General features: G+C 41.4%; 1 protein-coding gene across 3 annotated transcripts; it reads right to left on the bottom strand.

Annotated features, from left to right (window-relative positions):
- Window positions 1-173: 173 nt before the first annotated feature.
- Window positions 174-16,490, bottom strand: CLSPN (claspin). 3 transcript variants are annotated; one of them, XM_076357323.1, is made up of 25 exons: window positions 16,428-16,490; window positions 15,216-15,345; window positions 14,178-14,641; window positions 13,293-13,460; window positions 12,844-12,933; window positions 12,535-12,607; window positions 11,886-11,994; window positions 10,657-11,213; window positions 9,445-9,636; window positions 8,393-8,577; window positions 7,654-7,856; window positions 7,286-7,350; window positions 6,678-6,883; window positions 6,032-6,192; window positions 5,709-5,935; window positions 5,357-5,471; window positions 4,554-4,635; window positions 4,129-4,223; window positions 3,549-3,713; window positions 3,333-3,454; window positions 2,945-3,072; window positions 2,335-2,437; window positions 1,579-1,661; window positions 1,212-1,373; window positions 174-1,001 (listed from the first exon to the last, which is right to left on the bottom strand). In XM_076357323.1, exons 1-25 carry the CDS (start codon window positions 16,446-16,448, stop codon window positions 888-890), a joined length of 4,020 nt encoding a protein of 1,339 aa, XP_076213438.1. In that variant the 5' UTR covers window positions 16,449-16,490; the 3' UTR covers window positions 174-887. The 3 variants fall into 3 exon arrangements, with proteins under 3 accessions (XP_076213438.1, XP_076213439.1, XP_076213440.1); XM_076357324.1 differs by having other exon boundaries at window positions 5,357-5,468; XM_076357325.1 differs by having other exon boundaries at window positions 13,293-13,457.
- Window positions 16,491-17,946: the final 1,456 nt, after the last annotated feature.

The following is a 17,946-nucleotide window of genomic DNA, read 5'->3' as shown; positions in this document are numbered from 1 at the left end:
GAAGGCCTTTCGTTACTAGCTGTTCAGAAATGGATGATTTCTTGGATGAGTGCAGCTTGCATGAAAACAGAACGGATGATTTAAGAGAGTCTTCAGTTGGGCAAAACAACTTCCCCCCCCCCCCCCCCAAAGCAAATACCCCCCCCCCGACACATCTCCTTTTCCTATTTGTGAATAACATCTGTTATTCACATTCTTCCCTCTCCACACACACACATTCATGTGCACGTGTAAGAATATAAACAGTAATAAAAACTTGGAAAGCAATCTTTATCATACTGCCTCATAAGAGACTGGGACCTTTTTTCAAAGTATACATTGCAAATATAAATTAGAGCCTCTTAAAATCTCAAGCTAATAAATGCTGAACGTTAGAGAAAATAAGACATCGGAGGAAGCCATAGCTACCTTTGTACGCAAGTGTAAACAACATATGTCCTGCCACAGTTAACATTGCTTTCTTCTTACCCAAAACTGCAGAAATACCTCCTTCATCCATGCTTTAAGCTAACTGCAGCATTTCTGTGTCATACCTGTCACATAAATGGTATTTTCAGAGGAATCTGATATCATTGAAACATGTGAGACTGTGTGAGGACAGTTCTACAGTAGTGTTAAGTTTCCTTAATGCTTGGGAAAGACCAAGTTACCATTTCATTCCAAACCAAGCATGGATTTTGCACTCTCAGTTGCCACGAAGCACCGAGAAAAAACAAAAGGGAATAAACAAGACCATTGCCTGGAAATTACTGGAACTTGTGAATTAAGTGGCAGCACGAGAATGTACAGCAATGTGTTTACCTTCCTGATGATTGCTGGCAGATTTGCAAACCAAACCGCAACTGCCAAAGAGACGAGATACAACCTCTGGCCCTAAACACAAATATTCAGCTCTCCAAGTACTGGAATATGCTTCGGCTTTGACTTGTTTCCTCTGTGCTCTCTACCCTGGGCCGTTTGGCCAGAGACGTTATTGCTGCAGTAGGACCTCTTTTCTTCACCTACAGGGGAGTAGGATGCATTAGAATATACAAAAATCTCCAAGAAGTTTAAATTTTGAATTATGAGAGAATTATTTGGTGTGAGAGCACATACTAGGAAATCATAAAGAATATTTAAAACAGCAATGCTCTCAAGTACTTGGCAGTGCTTAGCGTCTGCACGTTTGAATAATCTACACAATTGGCAGCACATTCCACACAAATCTTTACCTGAAGTTTTGATTTCTCCTTTGCCTCTGCACTCTTGTCTGGGGAAAGCGTATGAAAGACAAAATTCCTTGAATTTCGAGGTGCGTTTGGATTAAGATCTGACATTGCTGCTAGTTTCTGAAGGACACCTTTAGGTCTGTTCAAGAGAGACCCGTTTTTTATCTGAAGAGAAAGAAATGCCGTGTTAAACCACTCACGTGAACAAGACTGACCTCTTAGTAGGTTACTCTTAATAGAAAAGACGACTCCCTACTAAACGTTACTCACTATCATACAAACCAGAAATGGCCAGAAGCTAGGGTCAGCTGACTTTGCTGCGTTCTACATATGCAGTTTGGAAATGCCATTTTTCAGAACTATTACAAACCTGGATGTCACTGGCAGGTCTGAATGTTTCAAACGGGTTCCTGGGTAATAGTGTTGTGTCTTGTACCACTACTGCTGGGCTTGCTAGCAGAGACAAAGAGGAAAATGTCAGTTTCTGAAGTTCATTTGAAAGAATATAATTTTCAATCAAACTGAAGAACTTAGAATTGACAACAGACAGTAAATACTGCAGGAAAAAAAAAGTCTGCATCAAATTATACATGTAACTGATAGATGACTCGGGCAATTAGTTCTATCAGTTAGAAGGGAAAATTTGTTTTTGAAACAGCTTTGCACACTTGGAGTCATGTTTTTGCCACAACCAAGGAAAACTTAAATTTCTTTTCACTACATTACATAGTTTTTCCTTAAGTCACAGATATTTGGAGAAACTGCTAGGCTGAATGCCACTGAATGTCTTCTACTCTGCGACTTAAAGGCAAGCAAATGAAGAATAAAAGACTAAAAGATGTAGAGGAATTTATTTCCACTCTACAACTTTTTTTTCAAGAAGTAACATACTATTTTATTAAGTAAGTACACACAATTATCATCAACCTTGCAGTCGCATATTTTCAATGCTTTTACACCTTTAGCTTTTCAAGTTCTGGAAGACATGAGCTCAGACTAGTGTAATAAAACTAGATACTGCAGTTTTCTGATCCGTGACGTGCTTCACTGGAGACCATGAGTGAGGACTGGAAGTTAAGCTTTCTTTCTCTTATTTGATTGTCTCTTCAATAACAAGGAAGCTTACCTTTCTTCTGTAGGGACTTAGCAGTTACTTTTTTTGCTAGTTTCATGAACTGGCTGTCTTCACCAATTTCTTCCTCCTCCTCCTGCTCTTTATTCTTTTCCTTCTGTAGCAGAGAAGACACTTTGTAAATTGAAAAAGTTCATATTAAGAATGAACATTTCATTCCGTATTTTAAGTAGACCAAGTCCTTTCATTATGTAAATTAAGTCTTTATTTACTTTCTACTGTAAAAGTTTATTGCCATTTCTTAGATACTTTATCATCCTCGTTCTATTAATGAACGGCAAACCTGTAGTACCACATTCAGCTGACAAAGCTGACCTAATACTGAAACTTCTAAAACTTAAAGTTATGCTCCCAGCGTAAGAGACTTATTCCAGCTTTGAAGCTGACTTGTTTCAGAACATAGTTGTTTTGCCTCTCCCTTCTGAATTAGTTTCTCTCTCTGTACAATACTTGAAGAGAAAGAGCAGAATTCATGATGGAAGACAAAGATACATTTATGAACGGTATTTTTTCCGGAGTTTAACTTGAGAAACTAACAATTTCACATCTAGCAATGGTATAGAGAAAGACTGAGCAAGATGCCTTTCTTGAAGCTAATTAATACCTGCTCACGAAGCCACTGTTCTCGTTCAAATCTCTCCTTCCTCCATTTCGCTTCTGTCTCAAACTGTTCATTTTCATCATCATCATTATCTGAATCTCTCTGAAACAAGTCAATCTGTGAAGCATAATCTAGACAAACAAAAAAAATAATTAGCTATCAATTGTAAAAGAGACATAAAATATGCAGACTAGTAAAAACCCAAAAAACCTAAACCAAACAAAAAACAACCCCAAACCCAAAACAGACCCCTCCCAACCCAATGTATTTCTTTATTCTTTAAATAAAAGACTTTATTTACTTCTGAAGGACTACTGAGTGCTATTTCATACACACACACTCTCTTTCCAATCTTTCATCCCCATCTATTAACTATGGATCAGAAAGGCACCTATGTTTTTCCATCTGAATCTCCTCATTCTGCCAGGGCCATCACTATGCAGGTCACCATCAATGAGGTATCTCTCCTGGTACAAGCGTAACTGACGCTTGTCATCATCAAGCATTACCTTCCTGTCAACACAGAAGAAAGGGAGGAGGTTAGTCCAGATTATATGCAAGAGCCATGACTTCACACACAAAGATACATACTAATACTGCCACTGACATGTGTAATTTCTGTATTTGATTTCCTAATTCCAGTTCATTAGGGAGTTCCTCATCAATAATCTCTTCTTCATATTCGTTCAGGTCTTCACCATCATATTCATCCTCGCTTCCCACATCACTCCCTGAAAGCTCTGCCTCATCTTCCATGAAATCCTGCAGTTTTCTATAAAAGAACATCAAAAGAGTTCAGTTTGGTAGACCAATAATCATCACAAACCTTCTGAAAGCAAGATTTATCTTTTGACATAAAATTAACACATATCCTAAATGAGAAATTATGATTTGTCTTTAATTTTTTAAAAGACTAAGTAATTTCAGTCAAAAAAATGTTGTATTGCTTTCATCATGGGCTTCTGACTTCCATCTATATGGAAATTATAATGGAAATCCTCTACAGCCCACCTACAACATAGTTAAACTCATGCAACGTAACAGCACCAAAGCAAAAAAACCAACCAGCCAGAGCCAACGCTATATAAACATTAGCTACTAATGCTGGAGAGGGAATAGACTAAATTTCTAGTGCTGTGAATATTCTATTCTGTCTGGCAATTAAGATACAAAAAAGATATACTTACAGTTTTTTCTTCAAGCCCTGTCTATGTCTCAGCAGTTGTTCTTCTTCATCGCTAATTTCTGCTTCTTCAGGATCACTGTCTCCACTTTTTTCATCCTGTCAAAGAGAAAGTTTTCAGAAATTAAGGAATTTCTGAAAGCAGACTGCTTTGTAATGACGGCTTCTGCTGTTTGTCAATCAGTAAACACAGACTAAAACACCACAGATTTTTCAGAGGATTTGCTACGCTAAGATGCTTTATCCAGTGTATTATAATATTAAGTGGACATTCTAAATGATCCAAACACTGCTCTTGGAAATGTTTCAGCAACTTGTTCTGGAAGTCACAATCCTTTGCATTGATGGTTATATTAAGAACCTAAGTAGATAAATGGAGTTCTCGTAGTCAGAATGCTGCAGCAGTTGCTTTGCTCCATCAGTTCTTACCTCTTCACTATCAAAGGCATTGTCATCTGTTAAAAGCTGAAAATCACCAAGTTCTTCTTGCTCCTCCTCATCCTCCTCTTCCCTATGGGAAAAGTGAATGAATGAAATGCATGTTTTCATTTCACCTCCAACGATGGCTTCTCAGTAATTTAAGGCAAGATTTCAACCATCATGTTAGCTGGTCTCAAGCAATTACCTGTGAGTGTTCAAAGAGCTACAGTCTCTCAACAGCATTTAGCTTTAGATGCCCAAGACCCCCATTAGCACTGACGTTTTAAGACCTCAGGTCTTCACTTGCAGAAACCATGGGGCAAGTATTAAGTCCTAAGTTTGTTTCCCTCTAAAATTCCTCTTGGATCTCCCCAACAATTCCCATTTGTTAAACCTCATTATCCTTTTGTCAGGCAGCCATACACCTTTCCAGTTTAACCAATGGAGAAAATGCTAGTATCCAACTTACATTTGGTTATGGTTCCTGTAGTTTGGCAACAGCCCAGAACAGAACCCAGAAGTCCTACATTCTAACAATCTTTTCTCAGTTTGATGAAAGTTCTTCAACACATCTTTCACTACCAGTGAAAGACAAAGAAGAATTTCCCTTCACAGTAGCTGTGGGAAACAGTATATGTTGCCAATTTAGAGAGTGATTGCTGAGCAATTTGCAATATTCCTCCCCTTCACCTCCAACACAGACCACACTTTTGCTTACAGCATTTTGAATTGATGTCGAACAAGAAAACACATTAAGAGTGAAACAACTACCACTATAAGCTTTTGTAAATTTTAGGAAGAATAACGCTAACCTGTCTGTGGGAAAGGAGCCTGAACAAAGCGCTAGAGCTTCTGCCATTGGATCTTCTATGTCACTGTCTTTTTCTGCCTTGGAAGATACTGAAGATGCCCATGTTGGAGAACCTGCTACAAAAAGTAGTAAGATGGCAACTTATTAGGCAGATGTATTTCTACTCTTAAAACGTCACAGAACATCCTAGAAATGACAGTTAGCATGCTCCCACAAAGGCAACAAATTGTTAGAGCTCTCTGAAGTCTTGGAAGTTCCACGTTCTGCATTAGTGCCCAGAACTAAAAGGTACCTTAGTGTAAAGCTTATAAATCAAGTAACCAGCAAAGCTGAAAACAGAATTCAGGACATACTCTGAGACACGAATTTTCCTGAGCAAAGATTGAGCAATTCTTCCATGTTCTGCTTTTTGTTGCTGCTGGTATTTGGCACGTGTTCAGCTTGACTGCTAAACTGTCCAGAACACAAGTCCAGTAATTCATCCATATTGGCATCCATTGCATTCTCATCCATACTAGCCAGAGTCAGCTGATGCTTTGAGGACTGGTATTTATTCCTATGTTGTCCAACATTCAAGAACCTGAAAGAAAGTCTGTAGTTAGAAAAATCTTGCTGGTCTGTATGTCCTATTTCTGTTAGAGGGCACAAAATGTCATCCTTTACACCTATTACTTACCCATCTGCGTCAAGCAGCTGGCTCTGAGTGTCATCTTCCAGAGAAAATTGAAACTGTGACTCCCCAGCCCCTGGAAATAAACTCTTAGGCTCAGGAGAGGCATTATACAGATCCTGGGAATCTTCTATGGGAAGAGAGGGCTCAGATGTCTTTCCTGAACTCTAGTCAAAGGAATGTAAAAATATACAAGTTATTTCTTTTGCAATCCTAGAAGTCAAAAGCAAGAACGGGATAAAACATTTAAGCTATTTTAAAGGATTAACACCATGCAGGAGTCAAGTATGTCCACACCGCTCTGATAAATCATAGGAGTTCACTGACATCAGATGTTGGGTAGCCCATGTAAGTATGCTTAAAAAAATATTTACGATGTACATATTTTACATACCAAAACCAGATTATAGCATCTTTTCTTTGATGTTTTAGGATATACGTTTCTGTAACACCATTTTTATCCACTCTAATGTGGAGACATTTTAAACTCCAGGGACAGATTGCTCTTCTGAAATCTCACTCATATAAAAGCATTTCGCTAGATGCCTTCTTCTGGTATTATTTTTTTGATAGATATGACACTCAGGATAAAATACATTTATTCACTACCCATTGTGTTAATATACAATGGGAATAGGACTGAGAACCTTACCTTGGAAGCAGAGCTGATAAAGCTTGTTTTGAAAAAACCTGGGGAAGGTGACCTGAAACCTCCTGCTGCAGATAAAAAGTTCCCTCCGCGTGACATCTGTTTGTTGCAGGGCTGATACGATGGAATCATGGAGCCAATCAACTCAAAGCTGCTGTTATGGCTATTCTCTTTTGCTAGTGTTGGTAGAGAAAATGAATCATCGTCCTCTGAAAAGAAAATAAGTATTAAATACAGTGCTTACGGGTTTTTTTGGTGATCTAGTAAAACCTCAAGATACTATTTTGTAACACCAACACCTTGCTAAAAATGCATTATCCTGTGCTTATGTTGGATTTCTTTCTTCACAGAGGATGCATATTGCACTTTATGACTGAACTTCATCTTGATTTCTAACTGTTTCTGTATTTTTTCCAGTATCATTCTGAACTTTATTTTCCTCTAGTTTTTCCAAGCCCTCTCATTTCTTTCATCAGTCTAAACTTTCATAATTATACTGTACAACTATACAGGTGATGAAATAAAAAAATATTGAATACCAATCCCAAATAGAAACTTCTACATGTGCCATGTGAAAAGAAGCACTAGCTACGATAGTAGTTCTACTTTACCTAATTTGGTAGGTCCTTTGTCTGCAGCTTCTTCCATTTCAAGTTTCTCATCAGGAAGAGAATATCTGCAATTCATTAAATAAAATGTATTTGCTAATATATACAAGATTAATTGCTATTGTCTGTCAAACCTAATTGCAAAAAACAAGGTAACAGACAAGAATATATCTAGTACACTTTGATTAAGAAACAGATTATTCCACTAAACAACAATTACAGTCATTAAGTTTTTTTAAAGAAAATATATATGAATTCATGTATAACTACTGGAACAAGACAGAAAAAATACTTATAAAAAGTACTTTAAATCAAAACATCTACAAATTTAAAATTGCTCAGGCACTGTTTTTAAAGCTTGGTTTATTTACCCCATTTTGGAGGAGCTGTCCTTAAAAAGCATCAATGTAGACTCTGTTGAAGATGGTTTGGGAACAGAATCACAGTGCACAGATTTCTCCAGCTTTTCTCCATCACTTGATTCTTTGTCAGTTTCTTTATCACCATCTTCAATGTGTTTCTCTTCTATATCTTCATTATCTTCCTCTGCTTCGCCAAGCAGAAATTCCACATTCTAAAAAACATCCCCAAACATAGCAGAGATATGGTGATCGTTGCTTTGATCTCTCAACTTCCCTGCATACTTTTCAAGAAAATGTTTTAACATACGGAGGATGAAGCTGCGTGACATCCACAGCTCTTACAAGCACCTATTCCACTCTGACACAACTGACATAGAGGTGCTTGAAACAGCCAAGCTATTCGGGTCCTTTTTAAAAACAGAAAGGCCATGGCAAACCCTACCCCGGATCAGGCAGGTGACCTCAGTTTGTCCCCTGCTAGCAAGGAGCCAAGGATATATAAAAAGAGAAAGCGGCACCAGAATCTATTTGGTTTTAATATTGTTTAGACAAATAAAGAAAATATGAATAAATTCAGTTTCAGACAATCCAAACCCCAAACGTGCTAACTGTAGCAATATTTTAGCTTCTAGGAAGAATTCTTGGCAATTTCCCTAATATTAAATAGTGTACAAAAGTCTCATTTCGTCAGGGAGAGGCAGCAGAATTGAGAAGCTGACTAGGTTATGTAAAAATGTTGTATACAGACCTCATGATTGCCTTCTTCCTCTTCCTCGGACTCATCTGTCATCTCTTCCTCCTCCTCCTCCTCTTCCTCCTCCAACATGTCCTCATTATCCAGTTTAAACAATGCTTGCCGCTTTTGGCGTTCCTCAGTCCTGCGGAGCTTCATGGCCTCCTGGAGTTTAGCCTTCAGCGCTTGTAGCTTTTCACCTGGATAGAAATGAATAAATTAATATATTAGACGTAATACAGTGAATCCTTAACTTCATTGCTTTCAAGCATCCAATCTAATGTAACTACACACATAGAAAGGGAATTAAAAAATTACTTGTTTTTAAATGTCTTTATAAATTGATTTGCCAGCTATAAAAGCTGGAGAGTTAGTGTCAATGAGGTCAATTTGGAGAGACCACACAACCTCCTGAATTATCAAGATTCCTCATTTTATCCATAAATGCCACCGGTGCAGCACTCTGAATGAGAATCGGGTCTGTCTCTCCACTGCGTCTTTTGGGAACAAGAGCATCCAATTGCCATGGGGAGATGTGCTATAGTACATGAAATAATTAAGAGCAGCTAAAAATAACGCGTGCCCATAGAACCAGCCAAATAATGTATTTCTTTTAATGGATACTATGGGAGAGTCACATTCCACACATATTTTTGTTGGCAAATACATGCAATTCTATTAGAAACTGCAGTATAGAAATAAGGAAGCATGAGAGATGTAATAAATGGTAATAGTTCACAAGAAGCCAAAGTGTTACATTCAGAGGGTTGATGTAAAACAGTGCGGATATGTTTACATAGTTTTTGGTACAGATGGGGAGAAATCCAGATAACCAGTCGCAAAGATCTGACTGAGGCGGTTCTACGCTGGCCAGTGCTATCTGAGGTCTATCAAGATTCTTTTTTAAAAACGGGGCTATCCATTAGAGGGAACATACATATTAGTTTTAGAGATGAAGATCCCCTCATCTGTATTTCATGGGGCAGTGTTGGGAAAGGGGGAAATGAGAGAGAAAAAAAGACAGTGTTTTCCAATTCAACCATCATCACTTGTCCTCCCAAACCGACCTGGCTTTGTGTGGACTGTTTCATCCAGGCTCTCTGCAGCTAACACTGCCGGTACCACGTCTGCTTTCAGTTCCTCTTTTCCTTCAGATGTAGTCTCCTTACGAATAATGTTCATGTTTATGGTCCGTTCAACTTTGGATTTTGACGTTCGAAGAGTGTGCTTCAAGAAACGTGCTTTCAAGGCTTCTAATTCTTTAAATACATATTAATGAAGTTTCAAAATGCAAATTAAATTAATTTGATAGCATTTAAAAGCACTGTTAAAGTTTTAACAAGAGTAGGTCTTGAGAATTTTTTTTTCAAAGTTAGTTAAAAACTCTGGATCTTTAATATTAAAATATTGGCAAAACCATTCTATTTGACTAATAAAACAATAAACCATTATGGAATATTTTTGCTGTAACTTGTACTTAATTGGTATTAGCTAGTATTAAATTACCTTACCATTGACTATGATTTATCCACAAGACCTCAATTCACTTCCAGTCTAGCCTTCCAGCCACCAGGCATCTCTAAATTTCTGTTAACAGATATATCTAAAACCAGACTGATGGCTGACAAAAACACTGCTTCCTGGCAGAGGTCAGTTTCCTGCATGCACAGAAGTAGCATCCAATCCAGGCATCCTCTTAGTATCTTCGAATACATAATAGATTTAATGGAATTATAAAATTGTTTAATCATTTGTAATCTTTCCCTGAAACAAGGTCAGCTATTTAATATTGATGAATAGATGTTCAAATTCCAGCACCTAAAAGACATTCCAAACATTCTTGCTACAAAAGTAAATTTTTGCTTGCTATCCAGCCTTGCCTTTTAACAAAATCGGTGGTAAACGCTCTGGAACAGAGGCCGGTTTTGTTTCCAGAGAATTACTGCATGCCTCGTTTTGAATCAATTTGCAAAAAGCACCCCCGTGTGCTTTAAGTACCAACATAATTCACTACAGCAAAATGGAAATGAATCATTCATCGTTAGATAGTTCTCACTGAGCATTCCTTCAAGCTTTCAAATATTAAGGACTCAGAACTTCCCTTATAAACATCAGGTGAAAGAAAATGGTTACCAGCATTAAGCAAAGAATCTGTACTAGTAAGAGAACATGCCTGACCATTCTATCACGTACACATTTCTGAGATTTTTCCAGTTAAAGTCAGATTAACTCTGCTTACTTGGACAGATCTGACAGGATTACAATAATAAAAATGATACCTTCATTTGAATCAGATTCATCGAGGTTTATAAAGGATTCATTGCCAGAGCAGATTCTTGGCTTGATGGACAGGTCTATTCCCAGTTCACGAAGTTTATCCAACTTGGACTTCCTCACTTTTTCAGGTTGTGCCACCAATCCAGGCCCCACTTGTTGATTGCTTTTTTCACATTCTAAGTCTGGTGCTGTTTCATCTCTTTGCTCAAGGGCATCTTCTCCAATTGCTAGAGGAATTTCATTCTCTTTTTGTTCACTACAATCAGTGCTGAGGAAATTAGAGTGCTGCTGTTCTCCTGTATTATTATCAGTTGTTACAGTCCTAACTGTAGGAGAATCATCACTGTCCTGCCTGGGCTTTTCAGCACAGTCTTCTGTCAAGTTCTTCCCTACATCAGCAAGAGGTTTGTTCACAGCAGTATCAACATCTCTGCCAAGGCTTATTTCTGGTTCATTAGCTGCTGATTGGTCACCTCCGATTCGCCCGTCACTGCAATCCGTGTTCAAGTTCTTAGTGTCTGCAGATTCTTCATTTAGGGATAGCTGGTATTTAGTGGACCTAATGAAGGCAGAAAGAACTATATCACCCATGGCTATTGTGGAAGGGGAGAAGAGGCTGAGAACAAACTCAAGAGAAAGAAATCATTTTCTAATTATTGTCATTAACGTGTAGGAAGAGGTGAAGGACAGAAGTCTGGAAAACTTCATTTTGAGGAGATAAGGAAGCTGAAGTGTCGTGCAAAGAGTTTGTACTAGTTAGTTACATCACAGTATAAAATTCCTGAGAGATTTTGTGACAACAGTAGCTTAAGTATTTTACTACACACTTCTCAAAAGAAGAAATAGTCCAAGCAAAATGTCATGGTCCAGTCTAAACCACATTAAAGTAACTTTGCATGAGCATGTTACTCCATCTGGAGTTACTACTAGGCCCTGATTACTTCAATAGTACGACTGTGTCAAGAGTGCAGCGTTGCCTTATGTTAACAGTGACACACTCGTAATTTCCAGGTGTTCATGGCATTAAAGGAGCCTAAGAAAGTTTCTTAAGAAAACTTTCCAGTCAAAGCAACAGCTAAAATTAAACCAGAAACAGGATGTGACTGTACACAGAGCAGGTGTGTACATCATACAACGCCTATAGCATGCAAAAGTCTGGTTATCCTCAAAAGGAAAGCTGGGGTGTCCTCAATATTTATGAAAAAAATATGAGGAAGGTTTAAGTCCTTACTTCAGCAATGCCATGGCATTTCCTTGACATACTGGTCGAGGTCTACGCTTGAAGTAGTCATGAATGCTTTTGGTCTCAGGCACATGATATGGGAGAGACACAGACGATTCTACCAGAGAAAGGAGGTGAAGAAAATTTAAAAAGTCATCCGAGGCATTTATTTGATATCTGAAATTCAAAGAAGCTTGACACAAGTATTTTGCAGCAAAGACATCTGACCAGGCAGAAACAGCACAGTTTAAACTTGAATACAGCAAACACTGCTGTTTGGGAAAGAGTTCCAACAGCAACAGTCTCGAAAACCAAATTTGCAACATGTCCATGGATTCATTAGGAAATTAATTGTGATGTTCATACCAGAATGGCAGGATCAGTTTCAATTTTATTACATGCCTATCAAACTCTCTGAATAATATTGCACTAACTTTACACAACAAGTTTACAGGCTCAAGTGTTTGCACAATGATTTTTTTTCACATTAGTTACAAAGGTATCTTTTAACAGGTCCTTGAATAAAAATGGTCTTGCACCCTTCAACCCTCATGCTAGGTGAAAGGCAGCTCCAACCTTTCAGGTAAATTATTTCAATTTCTCCCCTGAATTTCTTAATAGTTTACACCCCTCTACATACAAAGAATTTAAGTTTTACCTCTAATAAGTCGTTGGGTCTCACTATGTAGCTGTTTAATAGCTTCTTTACTTAACCTTGCTGCTTTCCGCTCCTTAAGGAAAGAAGAGAAAGGCTTCTGAAGTCAGAAAACAAAATATGGGACTCTAGGTATACTTTCTAAATAGCTTATTTTTCCCTTTCAGACAGAAAGGAGTTAGAATAAAGCAGCCAGTTAAAAAAGGAAAAAAGATTAAAAATAGCAAATCAACAAAAATTGCACAGTCTGCATACAAAAAACATCTGAGTCACTACAACAAACAATGGAGAGCTTCAAAAAGAATACTTCACCTTCCTTTTTGGTTCTTTTAATACAGGTTCCTCATTCTCATCATCAAATACATGTTTGTAGCCTTCACCCTCAGAAAACCATTCCTTGTTCTACAGTGCACAAAAAGAGATTCATTTATGTGTCTAGATACACAGGCACTACCAAGGGCAAACAAGTAAAAAGTAAACAATAATTGTACAGAACCATCACTGGTCATCAAAACCAGCAAGTATTCTCATAAACCAACACAAATGCCGCATAATGCTTATGGTAGATTTCCAAAGCTTCTACTGTAGCGTTATCTTTACAACTTTCCAGGACAACATCCCTCCATCTTTAAGAACAAAAAGCAGAGGACTATTCTCTCCTCTGTCATAGCAGTAGAAGTGCACCATTCTCAAAAAGAGTTTCATACATGCTCAGGTACAATATTTCCCACTAACAACCTTGTATCACTATCAAACGTTACCTTATATTTTTTTATTTTGTTTTTCACTGCTGCTCGTATTGATTCTATCGACTCTTCATCCTCTGGGAGGGAATCGTTTTCCTCTTCTAAGCCGTTATCAAAAAGTTCTTTGTCATCAAGAAGACATCCACTGTCATTAAAAGGATACCTCTCACCACCATCTACCTGCTTGCCATAAGAATAAAGTATTTGTGTAATTCATTTCAGGAAGTCCCCTTCAGTTCTTTGACGTTAATTTAAGATTACTGTCAAAGGGTCTTGATGAAAGAAGTTAGAAAAAGTACATGCCATCTTTAATCTAGCATCTTTTGTGTCCTGTAAGCCAGTCATATTCACTTTATAGCACTGAAAAGCTGATAAGGTAATTCATGGAGCAGTGTTCCCTACGTCTATGATAAGTAGGGAAGCTCAATAATTACTGAAGACCAAAATAGCTCAGAGAATAAATTAATACTTGAAATACGCATTTTATAAATAGCAACAACACGCAACCTCCCAAGCAGCCATTTATTTAGACCAGAATTCAATCTGAAAGTAGCCCAAAGCTTCCTCCAGAAACTAGCACAGCAATGTAGAGAAAAGCTGAAATACCAATCAAAGCAGTCTGCGCACGTAACAAACCCCCAACGAACCCACAGAACTCAAAGACTTTCTTCCTGGCTTAACACGCACTGACGTTAAATCGTCAAGCGTTAGGGTTTGTACTTTCTTTGCAGATGAAACTGGTAGACTTATATGGTGTTCCGTGGATCCCCGTGGATCCCACACCTGCAGTAGGAACGTGGACACTAGCAATGCTGAAGCACTGAAACATAACAACCAAATGCAGCAATACATTTAACTTAGTTGAGAAAACATCTGAGATTTTCTGCCAAAAATATATACCTCTGCTCTAGGCTTCTCTTCTTTTTTCAGCTGTTTAATGGACTCAATTCTTCTCTCCTTCTCCTTTCTTCTTCTTGATTTTCCTACAGCTTTTTTTGCTGTCTCTTCTTCAAAATCATGTTTCTGTTGTTTACATTTTCTGTACTTTTTCCCAGATTTTAGGGGTCTCTCCTCTTCCAACTCATTCTCAGGCAAGCCAGACTTTCTGCTTGTTTCAAGATTTTCAATCTGCAATCGGTCATCAGCATCACTGTCATCGCTATCTCGCAGACCTTGGCGAATCCGACGAGATTTCTTGTTCCTCTGGGCAGTAATGTTCTCTTTTTCCTCCCCGTTTTCCTTGTCTCCACCCGGAGTATCGTTCTGCACAGAAAAGCCACTGTCCTCTCCATCTTCACTCTCACTGTCCTGAAGCACCTTCTTGCTTTTTGCTTTTTTACGTACAAAAATCTCTTCCTCTGAATCTGACAAAAGATATTAAAAGAAAAGAAATGATGCATGCTACGGAGAGGAAAACTCCACAAGTTAATTAGCAAACGATCAGTTAAACAAAGTTACATATCTGTTAAATTTCACAGATGTCAACATCTATAGCAAATCAGCCTAAACTCAAGTTTTCAAAATCCACTTCTCCCTGTAGTGCAGCATATAATTGACCCAAATTGCTGTTATAGGTTTTAACCTTTAAAAAAAAAGGCAAAGCTGAAAGTCCTTCACTGATAGATTAGTGACTTGCCTTGAAACGGTAATAAAACTCACGGTAAGTAACTAAGTACGTACATAGGTTACGCAAATCATAAAAAGACAGGAAATAAGCAATTAAGACACTCACATCCCATTTACTATTTCCCTTTCTGTACCTCAGAAAAAGCTTTTCAGAGATTTACAGATGTCCACCCACATTCTGACCAACAAAAAAGGCAGTTTGGATTCATACAGGCCAAGCAACGCCAACTTCCTAAAAAGGTATTTATAAAATGAAAAACGCACTGTTGAAGGCAACAACCACCAGGCACAATTCATGGAAATATTACAGACCTCTGTCATCAGGAGACGCTATCCCCTTGCTGAAGTGACCTGGAGAGCCTGTTTCACAGCTGCCCTGTCCGCTGTCAGAGTCACTATCAAGGGTTTTCTGCAAGTCTGAATTCAAATCTTCTAACGGCAGCTACAAAGTAAAACAGAATTGCCTTACTATGATAAATTTTGTTTATGTAGCAACGACTCGTGGTGTCTAACTTCACTCCAAAACCTTGGCTAACCCCTTACACACAATTATACACACAATCATTGTATTTTAAGAATTAATTGGTATTTATATGAAGGGAGATTACACTACATCAACTTTTATTAGTATTTAAATATGTTCCAGGTGAGTTTGCAGACAAAAAAAAAAAGAGAATCACCACACCGGCTGATCTCCACTGATTACTATTCAAAACCATTAGAATGAAAACTTTACGCTCCCACATCCGCCATTTCACCTAAATTAACTGAACAGGGACCAGACGCCGCCTGGGGGGACTCCAGAAAGGCTCCTCCGTGACAAGGTGCCCAAGCCTGGCGGGCAGGCACGCTGCAAGGGAAGGGCCCCTCCCGCGTCCCAGGAACCCCCCTCACGGCTGACACCCCCGCGGGCCGCCACAGGCCCGGCGCCACGGCAGCGCCGCGGGGGCGGCGGGCCAGCACGGCTGCAAGAAGGACGCGGCCCGGCGGCGCCCGCAGCCCCGTCCAGCGCTGCAGAGGCGGCCCGTGGCGGGCGATCGACCGGGCCGGGGGGGGGGGGGGTAGCACGGACACCCTCCCCGGGCGGCCCCGAGGTAGGGCCCCGGCCGGAGCATCCCTCCCAGCACGCCCCGCGCCCGCCCGGGCCAGGCACCGCCTTCCCGGCGCGCACCGCGCCCACGGCCGGTCCCCCGCAGCCCGCACCGCGCCCACGGGGATAGGCCGGGTACAGCCTTCCCGGCAGGCGCCGCGGGCGGAAGGGCGAGCCGCCGGCTACGCTGGGAAGGGTAGTCTGCGAAGAGAGGAGCGAGCCCGGCGGCGGTGCGGTGCCGCCCGGGCTCAAGGGCGGCCGAGGAGGCGCCGCTACCGCCGCCGCCTCGCTCGCTGCCTGCCCGCCCCCCCCCCCCCGCCCTCCACCGCGCCACAGCCAGAGGAGCCCCTAGGCCGCAGGCAGGCCGCGAGCTGCCACCGCCGCCAGCGACAGCCAGCCGGCTGCGCGGGGCGGAGCGGGGCGGCGGGACTCACCTCAGCGGGGGCCGCCGCCATGGCCTCGGCCCGACGCAGCCCCAGCGCTCCCGCCGCACAACCGCGTAGGAGACCGCTTCAAGTCTTCGCGCGCTGCCCCAGTCCCGCCCAACCCCAGAGACAGCCAACGGCTGCCAAAAGTCGCCCCGGAAGCCCCGCCCTTCGCCTCTTTATTGGGAGCTTTTTTCCGCGTAGCCCCGCCCTCTCCGTCTGGCCCAATCATTGCTCGCGCTTCGAGGACACGCGCACGCCTTATAAGCCCGCCCTGTAGCCGCACTCTCGCTGTGGGCGGGCGGAGCGCGGCGGCGGGCGGAGCTGGTCGGCCTTGAGGGGCCGGTTGAGGGCGGCCTGGGGCGCTAGGCCTGTCTGCGGCAGTGTGCCCGGGCTCCGGGGGCCTGGTGGGCGTGAGCAGGTGCGCACAGCCCTCCTGGTGCGGCACTGGGCTGCGTGGGTGCCTCAGGGATCTGCGGGCCCAGCCCGGCCCCCTGAGGTGCGCTGGCCCCTCAGAGCTTGGGCCAGATAGTGTCCCAGAAGGGGCCCTTGTTGTGCGGGCAGCCTGGCCCTGTCTCCAGAGCCAGCGTGAGCTCACACCAGTGTCTGGTGCTGGGTCACCTGTGGAGGCCACAGACCTGCTCCCGTGCATCTTGTGGGCATTTGCTAGTGGGAGTGCAAAAGCCTTCCCCTTGTGATCGGGACTGGTGAGTACAGACAAGTCTGAGTGGAGAGGAGTCTCGCACCTCAACTCATTTCTCTACCTCTGCCCCACACAAAGCGCTGCCACCACGTAACGCCACCAAGCCTGCAGTACGTAGGGCCCCAGTTCTGCCCAAGAGGGGAAGGGATGGCAGGTTGAGCTCAACCCTGATGCTCAAGGGGCTTCTCCAGATCCATAGGAAGTCATGGAAAAACGCAGATGGGTTTGATCTGGCTTGAGTGGCTGTGAGATGTGTGTCACCTCTTCTTTCCCTCCCCAGAGCTTGGAATTTCTAGGGGTGTTTGCAACCCACTTCCCACTGCTGACAGCCAGAGGGAGAGCAGTGAGCTGGGGTGAGCATCAGCGACCTTGTTCTGAACTAGAGTTACGGACATTTGGCACTTTTTCATCGTTAGGTTTGTTGTGTAGAACATACTGCTATGGTAATGTTTTTTTCTTCCCAGTCAAACAGCAGTCATCTGCTGTCACTGAAGGCAAGCCCAGGAAAAAAAGTATGTGTTCTGGAGTGTTTGTTATCGGTCACCATTTTGGGGGGGATAAGGAGCAGATGGGCTAATCCACTACGATAGTTCCCATAGAGCCAACAAGCCTGAGAATGGAGGAAGTGAGAAAAGCGAGTGTCCGTGAAATCCACTGCAAACATCACAATACAGTTCTGGTTTCCTGTAGCTGCTGCAGGAGCTACAGTAATTTAATAATTACGAACAGGGGGACAGATGCTGGCTCTCCAAAAATGCCATTAATCCGTATAATTAAGATACTGTCTCTAACCTACTAGATAGAGTCGGAGAAAGAAAAGAAAAA

The sequence above is a fragment of the Aptenodytes patagonicus genome, chromosome 21 (genome assembly GCF_965638725.1).
Source record: "Aptenodytes patagonicus chromosome 21, bAptPat1.pri.cur, whole genome shotgun sequence".
Classification (NCBI taxonomy): domain Eukaryota; kingdom Metazoa; phylum Chordata; class Aves; order Sphenisciformes; family Spheniscidae; genus Aptenodytes; species Aptenodytes patagonicus.
This window is presented reverse-complemented; position numbering and strand designations above follow the sequence as displayed.